Source organism: Perca flavescens, chromosome 15, assembly GCF_004354835.1.
Source record: "Perca flavescens isolate YP-PL-M2 chromosome 15, PFLA_1.0, whole genome shotgun sequence".
Lineage (NCBI taxonomy): Eukaryota > Metazoa > Chordata > Actinopteri > Perciformes > Percidae > Perca > Perca flavescens.
In genome coordinates, this window is record NC_041345.1 from 4,181,641 (window position 1) to 4,200,308 (window position 18,668).

Consider the following 18,668-nt stretch of genomic DNA (forward strand, 5'->3'; position numbering starts at 1 on the left):
AAGGATGGGACACTGTTGACCTCAACTGAGGAGGTAATAGGGCGGTGGAAGGAGCACTTTGCAGAACTCCTGAATCCGACTAATACGCCCTCTATGTTAGAGGCAGAGCTGGAGGATAATGGGGGATTGTCGCCGATTTCCCAGGCGGAAGTCACTGATGTAGTCAAACAACTACACAGTGGCAAAGCCCCGGGATTGATGAGATCCGTCCAGAAATGCTCAAGGCTCTGGGTGTGGAGGGGTTGTCCTGGTTGACACGCCTTTTCAACATTGCGTGGAAGTCTGGGACGGTGCCAAAGGAGTGGCAGACTGGGGTGGTGGTTCCCCTTTTTAAAAGGGGACCAGAGGGTGTGTGCCAATTATAGGGGTATCACACTTCTCAGCCTCCCTGGTAAAGTCTACTCCAAGGTGCTGGAAAGGAGGGTTCGGCCGATAGTCGAACCTCGGGTTGAGGAGGAACAATGCGGATTCCGTCCTGGTCGTGGAACAACGGACCAGCTCTTCACTCGCAAGGATCCTGGAGGGAGCCTGGGAGTATGCCCAACCGGTCTACATGTGTTTTGTGGATTTGGAGAAGGCGTATGACCGGGTCCCCCGGAGATACTGTGGGAGGTGCTGCGGGAGTATGGGGTGAGGGGGTCTTCTTCTCAGGGCCATCCAATCTCTGTACAACCAAAGCGAGAGCTGTGTCCGGGTTCTCGGTAGTAAGTCGGACTCTTTTCAGGTGAGGGTTGGCCTCCGCCAGGGCTGCGCTTTGTCACCAATCCTGTTTGTAGTATTTATGGACAGGATATCGAGGCGTAGTCGGGGGGGGGGGGGTTGCAGTTTGGTGGGCTGGGGATCTCATCGCTGCTCTTTGCAGATGATGTGGTCCTGATGGCATCATCGGCCTGCGACCTTCAGCACTCACTGGATCGGTTTCGCAACCGAGTGTGAAGCGGTTGGGATGAGGATCAGCACCTCTAAATCTGAGGCCATGGTTCTCAGCAGGAAACCGATGGAATGCCTTCTCCAGGTAGGGAATGAGTCCTTACCCCAAGTGAAGGAGTTCAAGTATCTTGGGGTTGTGTTCGCGAGTGAGGGACAATGGAGCGGGAGATTGGTCGGAGAATCGGGCGCAGCGGGTGCGGTATTGCATTCAATCTATCGCACCGTTGTGACGAAAAAGAGAGCTTAGCCAGAAGGCAAAGCTCTCGATCTACCGGGTCAGTTTTCGCCCTACCCTCACCTATGGTCATGAAGGCTGGGTCATGACCGAAAGAACGAGATCCAGGGTACAAGCGGCTGAAATGGGTTTCCTCAGGAGGGTGGCTGGCGTCTCCCTTAGAGATAGGGTGAGAAGCTCACTCATCCGTGAGGAGCTCGGAGTAGAGCCGCTGCTCCTTTGCGTCGAAAGGAGCCAGTTGAGGTGGTTCGGCATCTGGTAAGGATGCCCCTGGGCGCCTCCCTAGGGAGGTGTTCCAGGCACGCCCAGCTGGGAGGAGGCCTCGGGAAGACCCAGGACTAGGTGGAGGGATTATATCTCCAACCTGGCCTGGGAACGCCGATCCCCAGTCGGAGCTGGTTAATGTTGCTCGGGAAAGGGAAGTTTGGGGTCCCCTGCTGGAGCTGCTCCCCCCGCGACCCGACACCGGATAAGCGGACGAAGATGGATGGATAGATGGATGGATGGAGCCAATACCGATACTGGTATCGGAACATCTCTAGATGCAACATAAAGACAGTTCATCTGTCTTTTTGATGCACCGTATTGGGACAAAGGTATATTTCTCTCAAGGCAATAAACTATATCCGTCAGGCTGACTTACAGTTTGCTGAGACGTGCATTGCTGTTTGTAGGGATGCTGAGCTGGATATTATATTTTACTGTCTGTGAGTACTCTGAATTTTTTCTCCTGTCAGCAAAAGCTTTTTTATTATGGATGGCACAATAACACAAAATGAATCCACACTGTCTCCACAACTGACAATGAAATCACAGCTGGAGAGGCAGGCGCCTTGAAAACAGCCCGACGCAAAACTACAGCACTCATCAGTCACTGCAGCACAAAGCTCTTTCAGACCCGCACAGAGATCCAAAACTTAAACAGCGAAACCTTGAATACAGAGTTTTTCTTGGCTCAAAATAAAACAGAGGTGGTTCTATCCTGATAAAGTGTACCGTACCTTCGACTGACTCACGCAAACACTTTTTACAAGCAACGTATTTTAGGAGATTTAGGTAAAATCTCATTACTTTTTAACTGCCTGTAATAATCAGATGGCTGCACTGTTTCCCCTGCCCTCCCAATACTCCTCCTTGCTAACTACGAGCCACATCTGTAAAGCTGGGGAAAAAAATTACACTGATGGGGTGTTATGTTCATTTAGGAAACCTCTTTCAGAAATTGTGACGTGCTTGGATGCAAAAGAAACAATATTCACCTGTTTGAACAGCCATGAAATATCAGGATTCCGGCTGAAAAAATCCTGCTGTAGGGAAACAAGACTAGGTTGAAACCTAGTATATGGCTGGACCGTGTTTGGTCAATGTGTGGCCAAATTGTTACATAGATAGTCATTTTCTATATTCTAATCATTTTCTAAAAGCTATAATAAATCCCTGGATAGTAAAGGTTTATCTATAATTTTCTGTAGTGGTCCCAGTAATATTTGTTCCTAAAGTTTAGAATATGACCACAAATACTAATCAATCAATCAATCAATCAATCTATAAAAAATTGATCTCCTGGCAAAATATTATTTACACAAAAAGGTAGATCTCCTCCTGTTTATTTAAGCATTTAAAAAATAATTTAATCCCCCCTCACACACTTTTACAAGACACTTTTATAAGACAGCCCTATCCTTCTTTTTAATAATCATTTTTTGATTATTTTACTTCCTAATTTTATCAGAATTTGTGGCAGTCATGATGTATTGTAATAAACTAAAAGCATGTTCTACATATGTCTATTTGAGCTTTTGTATTCAGAAAAGTAGTTTTTTTTAAACTACTTTAAATCCTTACATTTCACTGGTGTGAACAGGCACACACTGGCGTTTTAGTTGCAGTACAAGAATGCTTTCAGGAACACACGGGCAGGCGCATAGAGCTGTGTTCATAAAGGCTGACTGCTGTGTGCAACGTGTTTATAAAGGCCAGCTGGCTATAAACTATATTAAAATCAAACGGCAGGTAAAAGGAGACTAATGACCTCATCTGCGTTCTGACGTTACCAGTGGAAACACTGTGGTGCTCCTGCTTTGCTGTCCCCCCAAAACAGACGGCTCTTTTAGGTCCTCTTTGGCGGTTTTAACAGCTCCTTTCCCGGTGCACTGTGCTGGTTACGATGCCGGCGTTATATCCAATAGCGTTTTTTTTCTTCCCGATACTGATTCTGATACCTGAACTTGCGTATCGGCTGATACCGAGTACTGATCCGATACCAGTGTGTTATACATTTTACTATGATTTAACAGCTGTATGCTACTATCAATGTATGGATGTGATATGATTTCTATCTTTGTTGTAAGGCCTGGCTCAGGTCAAACTTGTTGTGAAACATGATAAAAAACAAACAAAGAATAGCGTAGAACTTTCTTTTACTATCCAGTTAGACAGCGAGTCCTAACGGAAAAAAGAACATAAATAAACTACTTTAAAGTAGATTTTCTTCGGGGCTAAATTACGTGGTATCAGATCGGTGCATAAACTCCAGTACTTTCCGATACCGATACCAGCGTTTTAGGCAGTATTGGAGGCTTTTCCCAAAATGGTATTGGTATTGGAACATCTCTGGTTTCGTCGAAAGCTAGAGGAGGCGGAAATTTGACAGAAGCGGCCGCATAGTTATTCTCAATGCAGGAAAAATCCTGCATATAGCTTTAAATACACATAACAGTGTATAAAATTGATCAGTAAAAAGTGAGTTATTATCAGTCCCAAACGGAATCTGCAATTACTTTTCAGCAGTGATCCAGAATGAAAATGTGCTGAATTTAGGGGTAGAGAAGGGTTAACATTCAGAGTTTTATTTTGTTTTAGGTTTAAAATCTGGATTCCGTGCGGCCCTGGTGGTTACCCATGTCAAACCGAGGATCGGAGTGTGAAAGTGGTGATAGTTGGTACCTGGATGGTGGGCTGGGCTGTCTGTTGGGGCTGAGGCTGGATGGGCTGGACCACCTGAGGCCGGGGCTGGAGGAGCGGAGGACTGCGGGTCACCTGCTGCTGCACTGACAGGACAGTCGTGGGGGAGGGGGTCTGTGCGGGTGTGAGGGGAGGGGTGAGGGGCAGAGACTGGGGAGACAGTGTCTGGGAGGGGGCGAGGAGAACGGTGGGGCTCTGGTAGACGACAGGGGCTGGTGTCTTGGGAGTTTGGGGAGTTTGAGGGGTTTGAACGGCAGGTCGGGGAGCAGTGCTGGAGCCGCCACTCTGTACAGAGCCCGCTGTGGTCATCTGATCTTCAAACAAGTCTGGGAAGTCCTGGTTGCTGACAAACTGCAGCATCTCTGAGGAGATGGAGACACAGAATGGACATTACATCAATCGTCTGGATTTGATTAAGAAATCAAAAATGTTCAAAAATATCGAAATATGTTTGGGGACAGCTCTGACGTTCATTCAATGATACAAAACATGAAAATAGACTTAATACAGCGTATGAGGTATATGCCAACACCATAACAATTCTACAATTACAAATGCTTTGTAAGGCATGAAAATGTCACTTTATGAGGTTTTCTAACATTAATATGTGTTCCCCCAGCCTGCCTATGGTCCCCCAGTGGTTAGAAATGGTGATAGGTGTAAACCGAGCCCTGGGTATCCTGCTCTGCCTTTGAGAAAATGAAAGCTCAGATGGACCAATCAGGAATCTTCTCCTTATGAGGTCATAAGGAGCAAGGTTACCTCCCCTTTCTCTGCTTTGCCCACCCAGAGAATTTGGCCCAACCATGAGAGAGAGAGAGACATCATGGGAACTTTAATACTAAGAAATACAATTTTAGTAATAAAAGATGTTTTTTTACTTTAAATTTAAAGTATCACTCAGTATCCAGAATGTAAATGATGTGGTGAAACCTGCAGATCTAAATTACCCTGGAAATCCAGAGTTCTCGCAAGAGCACAATTTGAATTAGCTCCGCTGGTAGCTAAGTGTATGGGGCTCTGGATACGTCACCCGGTGTATTGTTGTGATTGGTCGTAGTGTTACCCAATTGTGTGCAGTGAGATGTTCAAATGCATACTTGGTGCCGCCCCTCAAGTTGGGCCAGTTTCATTACTCAATGCCAGACCCTTAATCTTTCGGATTTGGGTCTGGATTTCCAGGCTAGATCAAAATTGCAACATTATCTAATTTCTATTCAATGACAATTACTTAACTACCTTAAAGCTCAGGCCTTGGCTACACTCAAGATATCACAGTTACAGTACCAAGACATAATAATCTAAATTGCTTTCCCAAGTGTCCTTGAGAAAAAACTCTGATTGAAACTCAACATAGGGTGAACGTAGGGTGAACTGCTTACAGATAAGGCTAACTACTTATCTGGCCCTGAATTGGCCACATGCTCACACAGAAAGAAGCTACTGTTCTGGTTATAAATCAGTGAACACATTTTACTGGAAGCAAAAGGCCTTCAAAGAGATGGCCTTGAAAAGGTGTGTACTAAGCTTACTGATGGCCCCGAAAGCCAATAGCAGCAGGGTTGAAAAGAACTTAAATAAAGAATAAGACAGCACAGAGAAACCTGATGGATGGATGGCACTTATGGATGTTGACAATTAACCGTTTAACCATTAACTGACAATACGAATTTTGACTGATGTGGCCGGGTTGGCTCCGTGGGTAGTGCAGGCGCACATATACTTGGAGGTTTATGCTTCGACACAGAGGTCCAGGGTTTGAGTCCGACATGTGATGATTTCCTGCATGTCTTCCCCCTCTCTCTATCTCTCTCTAACCTAGCTGTCCTGTCAAATAAAAGGCAGAAAAGCCCAGAAAATAATCTTTAAAAAAAAAGAAAGAACTTTGACCGATTAATACTATCACTTTTAACAGTAACGGTTAAAAACAATTTTATTAAATTAAAAAAGTAACAAAAAAACGTGTTGCATGGTTGATAGGCTATACAATCTGTTTCTTAACTTCTAGTTAACTTGCTAGTGCACACTTGTAAGCTCTTTTTTCCTGCTAAATTCATGGCCCTCCCTCCCTAACCTCTTTATATACACTCACGAGGGCCCGCTCTGTGACACATGCCACTTTATCGATGAGGACTGGCGGGTTAAATTGGGCGTCCTACACACAGAGTATGTCAGGCAGACAGACAACGAACAACCACATGGATCCATTTTATTTCTATGGTCGGCTAGTTGTCAGAAAAGGCATTAGCATCCCTAATGGCAGTATAATAAGGATCAATGTGCACTGTGCTCCTGTTGTAAAACACTGGCATAAACTATGTTAAACATAGGGTTGCATTGACAAAATGTGATAACGAGATATCGATTATGAATATTGCGATATGGATATATTAATTTCAATATTTTTAAACATATGTAAAATTACAAAAGTTACGGGAAAACGCATCAAAGTAGACGGATTCATAACAAATAAAATTGTTTTCTTACAACACAAGGATTATTTCATCTGACAGTCATACTGGACTGGTCCAACATGAATAAATAAATAAGGACCATGTCTACAGAACAGGACATATTCTACTGGTTGGACAGTATAAAATATATAAATAAATAATGAGAACAGAACACAACTTTTCTTTCACTTCTCTGATTCCTTCCGTTTTGTTGTCTCTATCTATTTCTTCACTTAGACTGTCACTCTGTCACACACGTGGTACGCTCCATGGGGTTTGTCACGTAGTGGACCCGAGCGCTGACGGCACGATAACTGGCCAATGAAACATGATCATTATAACATTTCAAGTGGGCTCTAAATCAAACACAACTAAGCCACACAGCCAACGGACGGGATGCAGCGCTCCACAAAATAAACAAAATATTGCATACTTATCGCGACACTTTCTATATAATATTGCACAACGTGATATCGCGATAACGATATTGAGTCGATATATCCTGCACCCCTAGTTAAACACCACTTATATCATTTAATAAATGGTTCCTTACAATGTTAAAGATGTTGCCTTGATTGCAAAGTCATGCTGCATATATGTTAGGTGTTAGGGTTCTCAGGATGATCATAATATAATACAATATATTAGGGCTGGGCGATATGGCCAAAATCTTCTGTCCCGATATAGGTCATTTTAAATCTCATTGATGATATAAATATCATGGCATAGCATGTTTTCTGGTAATTCAATAAATAAATAAACAGTCTATATGAAATAACCACATGGTAAAGCCTATTTTTGTATACGCCTGTGTGAAATAAATGAACATAACGTGCAAGGATAGAAACAATATGGAAAAATATACAGTATATACAGTAAATTGCCCAGCCCTACAATATATATGATAATTTTTTAATAATACAGAGTATACAGTTTCTAAATTCCATTCACCATATAATGAAATATATTGTCTCTAGCACAGTATAAAACTTATACTTAAACTGTTATATCAGAATATGGTTTACATGGTTTAATTTTAAAAAAACACCATATTTTTGTCGTACTGCACATTGCTGCAGCTCCTCTTTTCACCCTGTGTGTTGAGCTCTCTGTTTTAGCTACAGAGTGAGACCTCTCACTTCTGTTCCATCTTTGTTGGGAGTCGTACATGCTCAGTACCTAGGTAAGGACTACTAGCCAGTCAGAAGCAGAGTATGAGGGCGTGCCCTGACAGTACCTAGGTAAGGACTACTAGCCAGTCAGAAGCAGAGTATGAGGGCATGCCATGCTAGCAGCTAGCCGAGCATTATAACGTGTGTTCCAAAGTGACCACGTTGGTCTCTGAAGTAAAGGCTGGACTACAATAGAGCTGTTTGGAGCAGTTTGTAAAAAAATAATTCTGTTGGAGATGGTAAGTCCCTTTGGGGGGGGACTTTGGACTTTTTCACTTAATAAACCCAGTACGTGAACAAAAATGATATATAACACACAAAAGCACTTTAACATCTCTTGTTCACTTTGAAGTCTTGACATCTATGAGACAAAGGTTTGCCAAAGAACACAAGCTTGTGGTCCACCACTGTGGAAAACACCATGTTTGTCATGTTCCCACAGGACTTTGGAACTTGAAGACTTTTGACAACTGCTTTACTGTGGTGGAAGCTGCCCTGGCTGATCTATATCACTGATAGTGCACATGGGTTCAGCCATCAGGGTCAATGACGTGTCAATAAAAAATTGAACTAAGTCTTCCTGTACAGCAGAGTGAGACCAGACAATCCAACAAACCACATTCATCGACTGTGACATAAAATCAGTAAGCAGAGCCCCGCTGAAGAGACCGTTCATAATATCTTTGAGTGGGAAAATGTTTTGTACAGATGAACATTAGCTCTGAGAGTCAGAGACACTGGCTATGACCCAGCCGAGAGATCTAAACAGCTCGGCTTAATTCTAATGACGTTACAGCTGACACAATCAAAAATGCTGTCATCTTTTATCTCAGTCTAAATTTAACACAACACTAAAGGGCTAGGATACCAGAATAGATGTATGGAGCTAGAAGAATTAACTGTCACTCGTCTCTCATCACATGTTGCATTTCAATATAGTGTAAAGGTGTTGTTATCTGCGTATAGCTTTCTTTTTCTGTTGTCATGCACTTTCGAGACTGAAAAAAGTGAACAAATGCCATCAGGCAAAGCAAGGATGGTAATCCCTCGGATAGTACTAATGACTGTTGACACTGAGAGGATAGCAGTACTAGAGGGTTCAACATTGACAGTATTTCCTAAATTCTGAACATAAATGATTCAAGTTGCATAGAGCCCGACCGATAAAGGATTTTTAAGGCCGATATTGATACAAATATTTTGTGATATAAAAATCCAATATTGCGATATATCGGCCGATATATATTTAAAAAAAGAAAAATCCAGCAACACGTTACAAAACATAAAAAGATTTGTAGATATTTATGAGTCCTCACTAAAATAATATGATAATGCAGTTAAAAAATAAAATTGTTTGTCTTATTGTCACAACAGAAAAGAGGAACATCAAAATATATTAAAGTTCTGATAAATAAAATGTATAAAAATACAAACTTAAGATATGAAACTTAAAGTCCTTTGAACAAAAACAATAACAAAAAATAAAAATCAGAGTGTTGCCGACAGGGAGGTTGTAGAGCGCCCTCTGGTGGACAGACTATGCAACGCCAACACTCAGAACTTGGTTGAAGGGTGTTTCATCCGTTTTTATTTTATATTTTAAATATTCATTTATCGGCCATTATAAATGCTGATACCGATAGTTTGGAAAATGCCTAATATCGGCCCGCCGATATATCGCTCTGGCTCTAGAGTTGCAAAGATGAATCAATAAGTTAATTAGTTAATGAATCAACAACTATTTTAATAAACGATGAATCGATTTGAGTCATTTTTTTTATGAAAAAAAAGTCTAATTTTTCTGATTCCAGCTTTTTAAATGAAAATATTTTCTAGTTTCTTGATTGCTCTGTGATAGCAAACTGAATATCTTTGAGTTGTGGACAAAACAAGACATTTGAGGACCTCATCTTGGGCTTTGCGAAACACTGATCAACATTTTTCACCATTTTCTGACATTTTGTAGACCAAAAAATGAATCAATTAATCGAGAAAATAATCAACAGACTAATTAAATAGATTAATGAAAAATAATCGTTAGTTACTGATAATCATAATGGCAAAACTAGAATTAAAAGGTTCAGGTTGAAAATATGCAGAATCATCCTTTAACCAAAAGCCCTGATTGAGACAGTTTCAGATACACAATGCCACAGGATTGTTACTTGCTCAGAAGTCTTTCACATGTCACATATACTGTACATGCACACGTAACGTGGGCAGACACATTAGACCATTCACTTGTACATCTCCATGGGGGGCAGACTGCTGATGACAGACAGAACAAAGCAGCTCTGAGACCTCAGAGCTTTAGACCAGCTTACACAAAGGGTAAATCTAGCAAAGGGGGGACAGTTTCCTAGGCTGCTAGACGCAAAGAAAATAGGTTACATAACCAGAGCTGCAGTTGCTAAGAGAATAATTGGAAGAGGAAAAATGTTCTGGATGAATATAGGGTCAATTGCATGAGCCCTTACAGGGGCCTCTAAGACCTTACACTCAACAAAACACACATGGCTCATCTGAAGAACAAAGTTAATAACTTTGGAGGTCAACCTCTAGCTTAGATTTTAAATAGGTATATTATAATTACAGCAAAAATTCTCTAGCACATCATTAGGGAGATGGGGCCTACGGTTTCTGTAATAGGGGGTCAAGTATTCTGCAGTTGGCTGCTCTGTCTGATGGGAACATGTAATTGATCGATTAGCTGCTGGCCTAACAGTGACTGAGTAAAGAAAAAACCTCAAGTGTGGGCTGTCTTTGTTGCAGCTCGCCTGTGAATTCATCCGTCAACCCTCAGTTGTCATTTCTCTTTCCCTCTCTCTCTCCCAATCTGTACATTCCTGTCTTTTCACACAATGATTAAGTGGGATTACATAACTGTGGCCGGGGGGTGTGTTGTCTGCCTACTTTGTCCAAGGGCCCCCTTTGAAAAGAGAATTAACACCAGACACCAAAGCCTGTGTGCAGTATCATCAATGTTGGCCATTATTGTTTGATTCATCTTGTTAAGTAGTATCATAAAGCCACTGTCTGTCCACGGTGGCCAGTAGACACTGTCTGACACACCCACACGGTCTGGTGACTTGGCATTCAGTAAAATTCCACCCTAGTGGAAATCTGGTGACTCTGCACTGACCAGCGTTTCACCAAAAGCCCTGTCCTTTCAATATCTGCCAAATGGGAGAAACTTGTTTTGATAAGAGAGCGCGATTGGATCAGGGATGTTGTTTGTTCACTGAATGCCTGCCTAAAGAAGTGTCTTCAGAGAGGTGTGAGGCCTAAGATTTCCATTGCCACCAACTACTTCTGTTATTGTTGTGCACATGACAAATAAAAGTACCTTGAACCAACAAACTGCGGTCAATAATTCTGCTGAATAAGCTTGGAAAAGATGCTGAAGAAATTCTACCAAAAGCTTAAATCTGGACATGGAAGTTTTGAAGTCTAAAGAATTAAAACATCTCAATGGTTCATTTTATGAGCCTTGGCTCACAGTAAAAACAAATTAAAAAAACAGTCACAGCTTGATGAGCAAGTCACACTCTTGTGGCTCCTTTCACTGCCCACCTACACAGATTCCTGATGAATGACACCTCTCATTTGCTTCATGGAAAACATAAATCTGCCCGAAACTTCACTCAATTACATTTACATTGCAGCTACGTCACATAGCATATGTCACATGCGAGCTTCCAAAAGTCATCATTTGCAAAAGATGATGTGTATATTTGCAACGTGATGTGTGTGTTTGGAATAAATCTAACTGACTCAAGTAAACAACAGACACATACATCATTCATGTAATAGAGCTGGGCAATATATCGATATTATATCAATATCGTGATATGAGACTAGATATCGTCTTAGATTTTAGATATCGTAACATCGTTTTCCTGGTTTTAAAGGAAGTTGTTGACTTTTGTTACTGTTCTATTATTTGCCTTTACCCACTTAGTCATTATATCCACATTACTGGTGATTATTTATCAAAAATCTCATTGTGTAAATAGTTTGTGAAAGCACCAATAGTCAACACTACAATATCGCTGCAGTATCGATATCGAGGTATTTGGTCAAAAATATTGTGATATTTGATTTTCTCTGTATTGCCCAGCCCTATCGTGTAACGTTTACAGTTAATGGTAAGGCTGCGCTCGATTGAAGAAATTCTTAGTTGACTAACACTCATTCAATTGTATCGACTAATCGATTAGTTGATTTAATCGACAGATCTGTAAATCTAAGTTTCTCCGCAAAGAGTCATGCAAAAGCACCATTTTAATTCTTGTGTTTACCAGAGATGTGCTTTTACGTTTCTTGGAAATAAGTCATTCAGCATGAAAAAAGCATCAAACACGACTAAAGAAATCTAAGTTGACCAAGACCCTAACGACCGATTAGTCGACTAATCGACTAAGATGGAGCAGCCCTAGTTAATGGCTAGCTTTTTCCCAACCTACATTTTAACAGTAGCTGTGTGAACAATACTTTGAATAATAAACTTTGTGTGTTGTGCAGCCTTCGTAAGAATCCGCTCAGCAGTATGAGCATCTCGTAACTAGAGCTCTAGTCTAGTCAAGCTGAGCGGAAACAAGCCAAAAACACTTAAGAAAACAAACAGTTTTAGCAGTGACACTCACCGTCGATGTCTCCTAAGGTGAATTCGTCCCCTAATTCCGCTAAAGTCGGGTCCATGTTCTCCATGGTGGAGATGTACTCTCCGGTATCCATCCTGTCTGTTAGCACCTCGCCTCCCCGGCTGTCACCGGAGGTTAGCAGGGAGGGGGAAACAAACAGCACCCGAAGGCTATTCGGTGGCGTTCAGGAACGCCTACAACCCCCTTATCTGACCGAAAAGGTTGTTCTTTCCCGGTCCAACCGTAAGAGAACACTATAGAGCCTCAAGAGAGGCAGAGCTCTGTGGCTATAAACTAGTTCAAACCGATAGATGCTTAAGTCGCCGCCATCTTGTTTTACGCTCATTACGTCATTCACAAACAGACTCTGTGGCCCAAAGCGGGTTCTGATTGGCCGCAACCTAACTGTTGTTGTCATGAGACCAGTTGCCGTCGTCCAATGACAAGGTCGCATTTGCCGTGGTCTGATAGTGCGTCAACCATCAGAAGCTTCATTTGAATAAACCGCGCCCCATATCTTTATGAAAAGAAGTGGACTTCTTTAGACACGTTTAGCGCCTAAGAAGTCATGACAAAAAAAAAGTAATGAATAAATATAATTCAATAAATACTGGAGACATGTTTCTATGTGGCCCTACTTGCAGATTCAATGTTTTGTGTTCAATTTAAATGCAATACCCTATTACATAATTTATAATTACACATACTGTCCATTCAAAGAGTTACCATTCACCATTACAATGCATCCAAATTGTATACTTCAGGTCAGGGTTTATAAAAAAGAAAGAAAAAAGTTTTACTTAAAAAAAAGTAACTATAGGCTATTTATAAATATTGAAGTTTTAATAAATTAACATAAAAAACTAGAATTACCAACTTGTGGTTGTGTGCCTCTGCCAACCAATCAAGTTGCAGTTTACATCCATGTCTGACAAGACTTACATAATATATGTAGTGGTTGCTTTGAGGTAATTTAATAAAAGAAATTGTTTATTTTTTGTTGAAACGTGGAGGCTTCACACACATCTTTAATCTGGCAGCACAGAATATCTATACAATCACTAGAGTTTCAAGATTTTTGTCACCAATTTAGGTCTCCCCTTTTGTTCTTGAGTTATGGCGTTGAATATTGGCCAGAAAATTGCTTTTAAAGACATTCCTTTAAAGGCGTTTGACCTCCAAAATCTAATGAGTTAATCCTCGAAGTGGAGGTTTGTCCAAAATTTGAAGAAATTCCCTCAAGGTGTTCCTGAGATATCACGTTCACAAGAATGGGATGAACGGAAAACCCCAAAACATAATGCATCCAGCTACGGCTGTTGTTGAATTATTAATGTATATATGTAATCCAACCATCAGATGTGAGGTACAGTGGATTAAAAAAAAAAAAAAAAAAAAAAGTCTCACAGAATATACTCAAGCACAAACACCTAAAAACGATCTTCAGAAAATGTTCTTGTGGTAATCGCTAATAAAATGAAGTGACACAGTTGAGGCACTGGCAGAAAAGATAACCAACAACTCGACAACAGTAGACAAGAAATGAGGCCAAAGACGTCATGGAAGAATACTTTGCTTTTTATTTACCCCCAATGAAATTGACACACTATAATATACCACTAACTGTTGATAATACAGCAGTTGAAAACAGGTGGGTCAAAAATAGTGTTAATACATAACTGCAAAACTCACCCACTGTCACTACAAACACTTTAGTTTTACACTTTACAGTTGAGATGGTGTGTGTACGTCCATGTAAGTCGTATAACTTCTGTTGTCAGTTCATTTAAGCCTGGTCTTGTATTAGTCTATAGGTCTTGCAAATTTAAGTTAAGTTAACTGGTGATTTTTGGTGTTTGTGTGCTTCACCTGCGAGCTAAACTGCACGTGGCTGTTGATTCGATATAACAGCGATTGCTCAACCCCTCTCCCACGTTTGTATTTGAGGTGCATTATTTACATGCGGAAGTAGTTACATTGTATTAAGATAATGTAAATTATAGTGGGTTTATTGTTATTTGCTACAGAATGCTTAGCCTATATGTCAAGATCAAAGTTGGCCTATACAATCACAACTGAAAATATGCCTCATTGTGTGTCAATAGAGGTGAATAATAAATATAGCCTATTAGTTTCATGGGGGGGGTGGGGGATACGGACCTGTGTTCAGACCTGCCCCTGCTGCTAAAAAAAAAAATCCTAAAGGAAACACTGTAAATATAACACTTCAGTTCATTTTCAACACCCATTACTGTAATGAGTAAGATTAGTTACATTAACACATTAATCTCACCCAGCAAACACTTTTACATGATGCTTAAGAATGTCTTATTTTCGGTTTACAGTTCTGATTCTTCTTTAGAAAGGCCGAAAGAAAGTCCAAATGTAACCCTTAATGATATTAATTTCACTCATTCAACTGAGCTTACAAGGCTGACATGTTCATCAGTGTACGTTCCAGAAGTAAATATTTGTTTAAAAGGGGCTGCACTTCAAATTCTGCAAAAAAAAAAAAAAAAAAAAAAAAAAAAAAAAAAGAAAGAAAAGATAACAGCGGATGGGGATTGCCTCCACGCGCACTTACACGCAAGCACGGCCCGTCTGGCTATCAAAACAAAGAACAGAGGAGCTCAGACGACACACAGAGGGAGTGGGACTTCATTCTCTGCTAAGGACATCAGTACTCCTCTATATCTTTACATAGCAAATATTGGTTTACTGCTATATTGATGTTCTAAATATCAAGTAAAGCCCCTTTAAAAAAACTTATGTATGAAGACATTAAGGCCAGATTGATCACAACCTTATAAAAATTAATTAGATAAAAAATGTGTTTGTCTCTATTAGTCATCACACAGCATTGCAAAAGTTCACTGAACTCATTCACCAGCCTCCAACAGTTCCAACCACAATTTGCAATTACAATTTCTGCTCTCTTCCATCTATTATAATTTGTGATTGCATCTTTGCAGTGGTTTGTATTTCCATGGCATAGCAAAATCTCTTACGGAGGGAAGCTACTGTAGTGTCTAGTACTTAATCAGGAGGCAAGAAAAAAAAAAAAAAAAAATGATCTCATTCACTATACATTATGGCTCTATTCATAGCCTGTATTTATTTGTTCCAGTAGACTTCATATGACTTCTTCTCTGAGTAACTGGCTTCAGTTGTTCCTGTGCCACATCGGACTTTTTCCTTTACTACCTTCACTACCAGACCACCAGCCAGGGCAATGCCTGCTGCAGCCTTGCCTATCTCAGCCACTGCAGTCATTATGCGTGTTGATACCGCCACAGTGGCCCAGGGGTCTGACACAACCCTGCTGGCCACCGAAGCCACACTGGGCCCTGTTAACCCACATACAGCACTACCATACCCAGCAGCCACTGGGACATTCACAGCCATCTCCTGAGCTAAAGCTGCTCCGGCTGCAGCACACTGAGGAGTCCCAGTACCTGCAGCTACACTTCCTACAGAGGCCACAGCATGATGCCCTGCTGCTGAGGCTAAACTCTGAGCTACAGAAGCGTTGGCTACACCTGCTGCCCCTACTGATGCAGTTTCAGCTCCACAGAGGGCTGCTGAGCTGAAAGCTGCTCCCTCCAGAGCTGTGCCTAAAGCAGCCCCAGCTCCCATGGTGCCTCCCACACCCGCTGCCAGCCCCACAGCAGAGGCCCCTATGAGACTAACCTGCCCCAGGGCATCCAGAGCGCCCTCCCGAGGACTGGCAGCTTCAGCACCAGCAACGGCTCCAACAGAACCACCTAAAAGTCCACCGGTTGCTGCCCCCAGAGCCACTGCAGTTTTCCCTGAGGCTGCCGCCACCATGGCCCCGACAGCTTTCCCGACACCCGTGCCTCCGGCCACAGACATCCCAGCTAGCTGACCCGCGGCAAAACCAACCGAGTTCCCCATAAAAGATGCCCCGGCTGCAGCTGCTAGAGGGGCAGCTGCCCCAAACATCGCCCCTACTGCCATGCCTGTGGCTCCAGCAGCCACCAGGATCTTAACTCTCTCCAGCACCTTAGCAGAGAGCGCAGCCTCCCTCCTCATGGATGAACGGAGAGACTGCCGCCTGCTCGCGGCCCTGGTGCGGCCTCTGGACGGATCCCTCCATTGTTCAACTCTGTCCCTCAGGAAGCTGAAGGGGTTGCCTCTGCTCTCCTCTGTCCACCTCTCCACCCTAAATTCCTCTTCATTTCCTCTCTCCAACCCCCTCCTCCTGGCCCCCTGTGATCCCATATCTAAGCTCTCTGCTCTGTTAAACTCCAAGTCACACTTTCTTCGTTTTGCGAGTCTAGCCTGTTCCTCCATGCTGCCATTGTTTCCCCATTGATCTTCACCCTTTGCCGGCCCTCGCTCCCTCAGCATCCTCTCCTGCTCCTCCCTGATGGCAGCCTCTGCTTCTAAAAACATGGCATTAGTGTAAAACCCTCCGCAAGTCTGCTTCACCATCTTGCCCACCTTCATTAACAGTGCTTTAACCTGTGCCGAGTTACTGGGGTCTTTGTTGTTGAATACGTGGTACCTGCCCCCACACCTTTCAATCAGAGCTTTAAGCCCAGCAGGTGCAGTCTCCCTCAGATAATCGTCAATCCCCGTGCCCTCCAAGTCATCCCCCCTGGTAAAAAGAACCAACGTGTGCTGACGGACTGCATCCTCCCCAAATATTTTGGTCAACTCGCAGGCTGCCTGGTTCTCATTGTCTGTATATCGTCCTATTGGAACCACCAGGAGGAAAGCGTGTGGCCCAGGGGCAGAGAGAGACACACATTTGGCTACCTCTGCATGGATCTGCTCCACGCTCAGGCGAGTGTCCCCAAAACCGGGCATGTCAACCACCGTGACTCTCGTCATCCTCCTCTGTGCGACAGCCAGGCCGTCCTCCTCAGCATCCTTTTCCTCAGCGAGCTCAGTGCTCCCAAGCTGGCAAATCTGGGTGACAGAGCTAGCGCTGATCTGTGACAGGAACTGCCTCCGGCCCAGGATGGTGTTTCCAGACGCACTCTTGCCAGATCCGGTCTTTCCGATGAGGACCAGCCGGAGTTCTTCTTTCCATCTGGTTTCAGAGTCATCTCCTTCCTTCTCACCCTCCATTATCAACTGGCTCCTTTTTCTCTTGTTAATCCCCTGGTGGAAAAAAAAAAAAATGCACAACAGAAAAGTGTCTGTAACTTAGGCCTACCTTTGTGACTACTGATATTTCATTGTGATAGTTTCACCGTAGTCACATAGTTCTGAGAATTCAAGTCTTGTTTTGTGTTACATGTAGCCTAGAAAAGTCAGTGTTTGTCAGGAAGGTTCTGGACAGAACAAATGAATAGGTTAGCTAACGTTAAATAACGTCAAAAGCAAGCTGAGGAACTAGATAGATAGCACTAGGCGCTTAGGTTTGACCTTTATAACTGAAATAACACCCAATGAAAACCAACCTTGAAAACTACAATTAGACATCAAACGCAGAGATCAAGTTTTAACCATAGACCGTACAGTCTATGGTTTTAACCCTAAATGCCACGCTAACCCCGGCTATTTATTAGCAAAACGACGCTAGCTAACGTAAATCATTTAGAACCAACACCAAAAAAAAAACAGCAACTATCAGGACATGAAGACAGTATTATCTTACCCGAGTCCACGTTATAAGACACCTCTCAGTCTTACTAAAATAGGTCGTTTGTTCTCCGCATTGAAGCTTTAGTTACCCTCTGAATGTAGCTACATGTTAGGTTCAGCTCCATTCTGTTAGACCCAAACATCAACACTGGACTTTGGTTGGAGAAAGTCCGTTTGGTGACTGGCTGCCCTCTGTTGGCTGATCTGTACAACTAGCTGCGACACACACACACACACACACACACACACACACACACACACACACACACACACACACACACACACACACACACACACACACACACACACACACACACACACACACACACACACACACACACACACACACACACACACACACACACACACACACACACACACACACACACACACACACACACACACACACACACACACACACACACACACACACACACACACACACACACACACACACACACACACACAGACACAGACACACACAGACCGTGGGAATATGAAATACATAACGTTTGTTTTGTACATATCAGAGTCACTTTATTTCAAATACATGTGATAACCAAATGGCTTGTTCATTCTGCAGCAATGATAATTTGATAATCTCTGAATATACATAAAAGTTTTATAACAGTCGGAATACTATTTCAAAATTACA

General features: G+C 42.4%; 2 protein-coding genes across 3 annotated transcripts in view; both read right to left on the reverse strand.

Annotated features, from left to right (window-relative positions):
• Window positions 1-12,756, reverse strand: part of srebf2 (sterol regulatory element binding transcription factor 2) — a 30,184-nt gene extending 17,428 nt beyond the window's left edge. For both annotated transcript variants that reach the window (XM_028600335.1, XM_028600334.1), the window contains exons 1-2: window positions 12,401-12,756; window positions 4,112-4,491 (exon numbers count right to left, since the gene is read on the reverse strand). In XM_028600335.1, the coding sequence (XP_028456136.1) occupies window positions 4,112-4,491; window positions 12,401-12,491 (471 nt within the window). In that variant the 5' untranslated portion in view covers window positions 12,492-12,756. The remainder of the gene's footprint in view (window positions 1-4,111; window positions 4,492-12,400) is intronic.
• Window positions 12,757-14,723: 1,967 nt separating this feature from the next.
• Window positions 14,724-18,255, reverse strand: LOC114569578 (uncharacterized). The gene is made up of 2 exons (XM_028599506.1): window positions 18,027-18,255; window positions 14,724-17,527 (listed from the first exon to the last, which is right to left on the reverse strand). The coding sequence occupies exon 2, from the start codon at window positions 17,492-17,494 to the stop codon at window positions 15,512-15,514; it is 1,983 nt and encodes a 660-aa protein (XP_028455307.1). The 5' UTR covers window positions 17,495-17,527; window positions 18,027-18,255; the 3' UTR covers window positions 14,724-15,511.
• Window positions 18,256-18,668: the final 413 nt, after the last annotated feature.

Bases quoted from the DNA above. Each gene is read 5' to 3' on its own strand.
- LOC114569578 (XM_028599506.1), bottom strand. From the start codon at position 17,494: ATGGAGGGTGAGAAGGAAGGAGATGACTCTGAAACCAGATGGAAAGAA.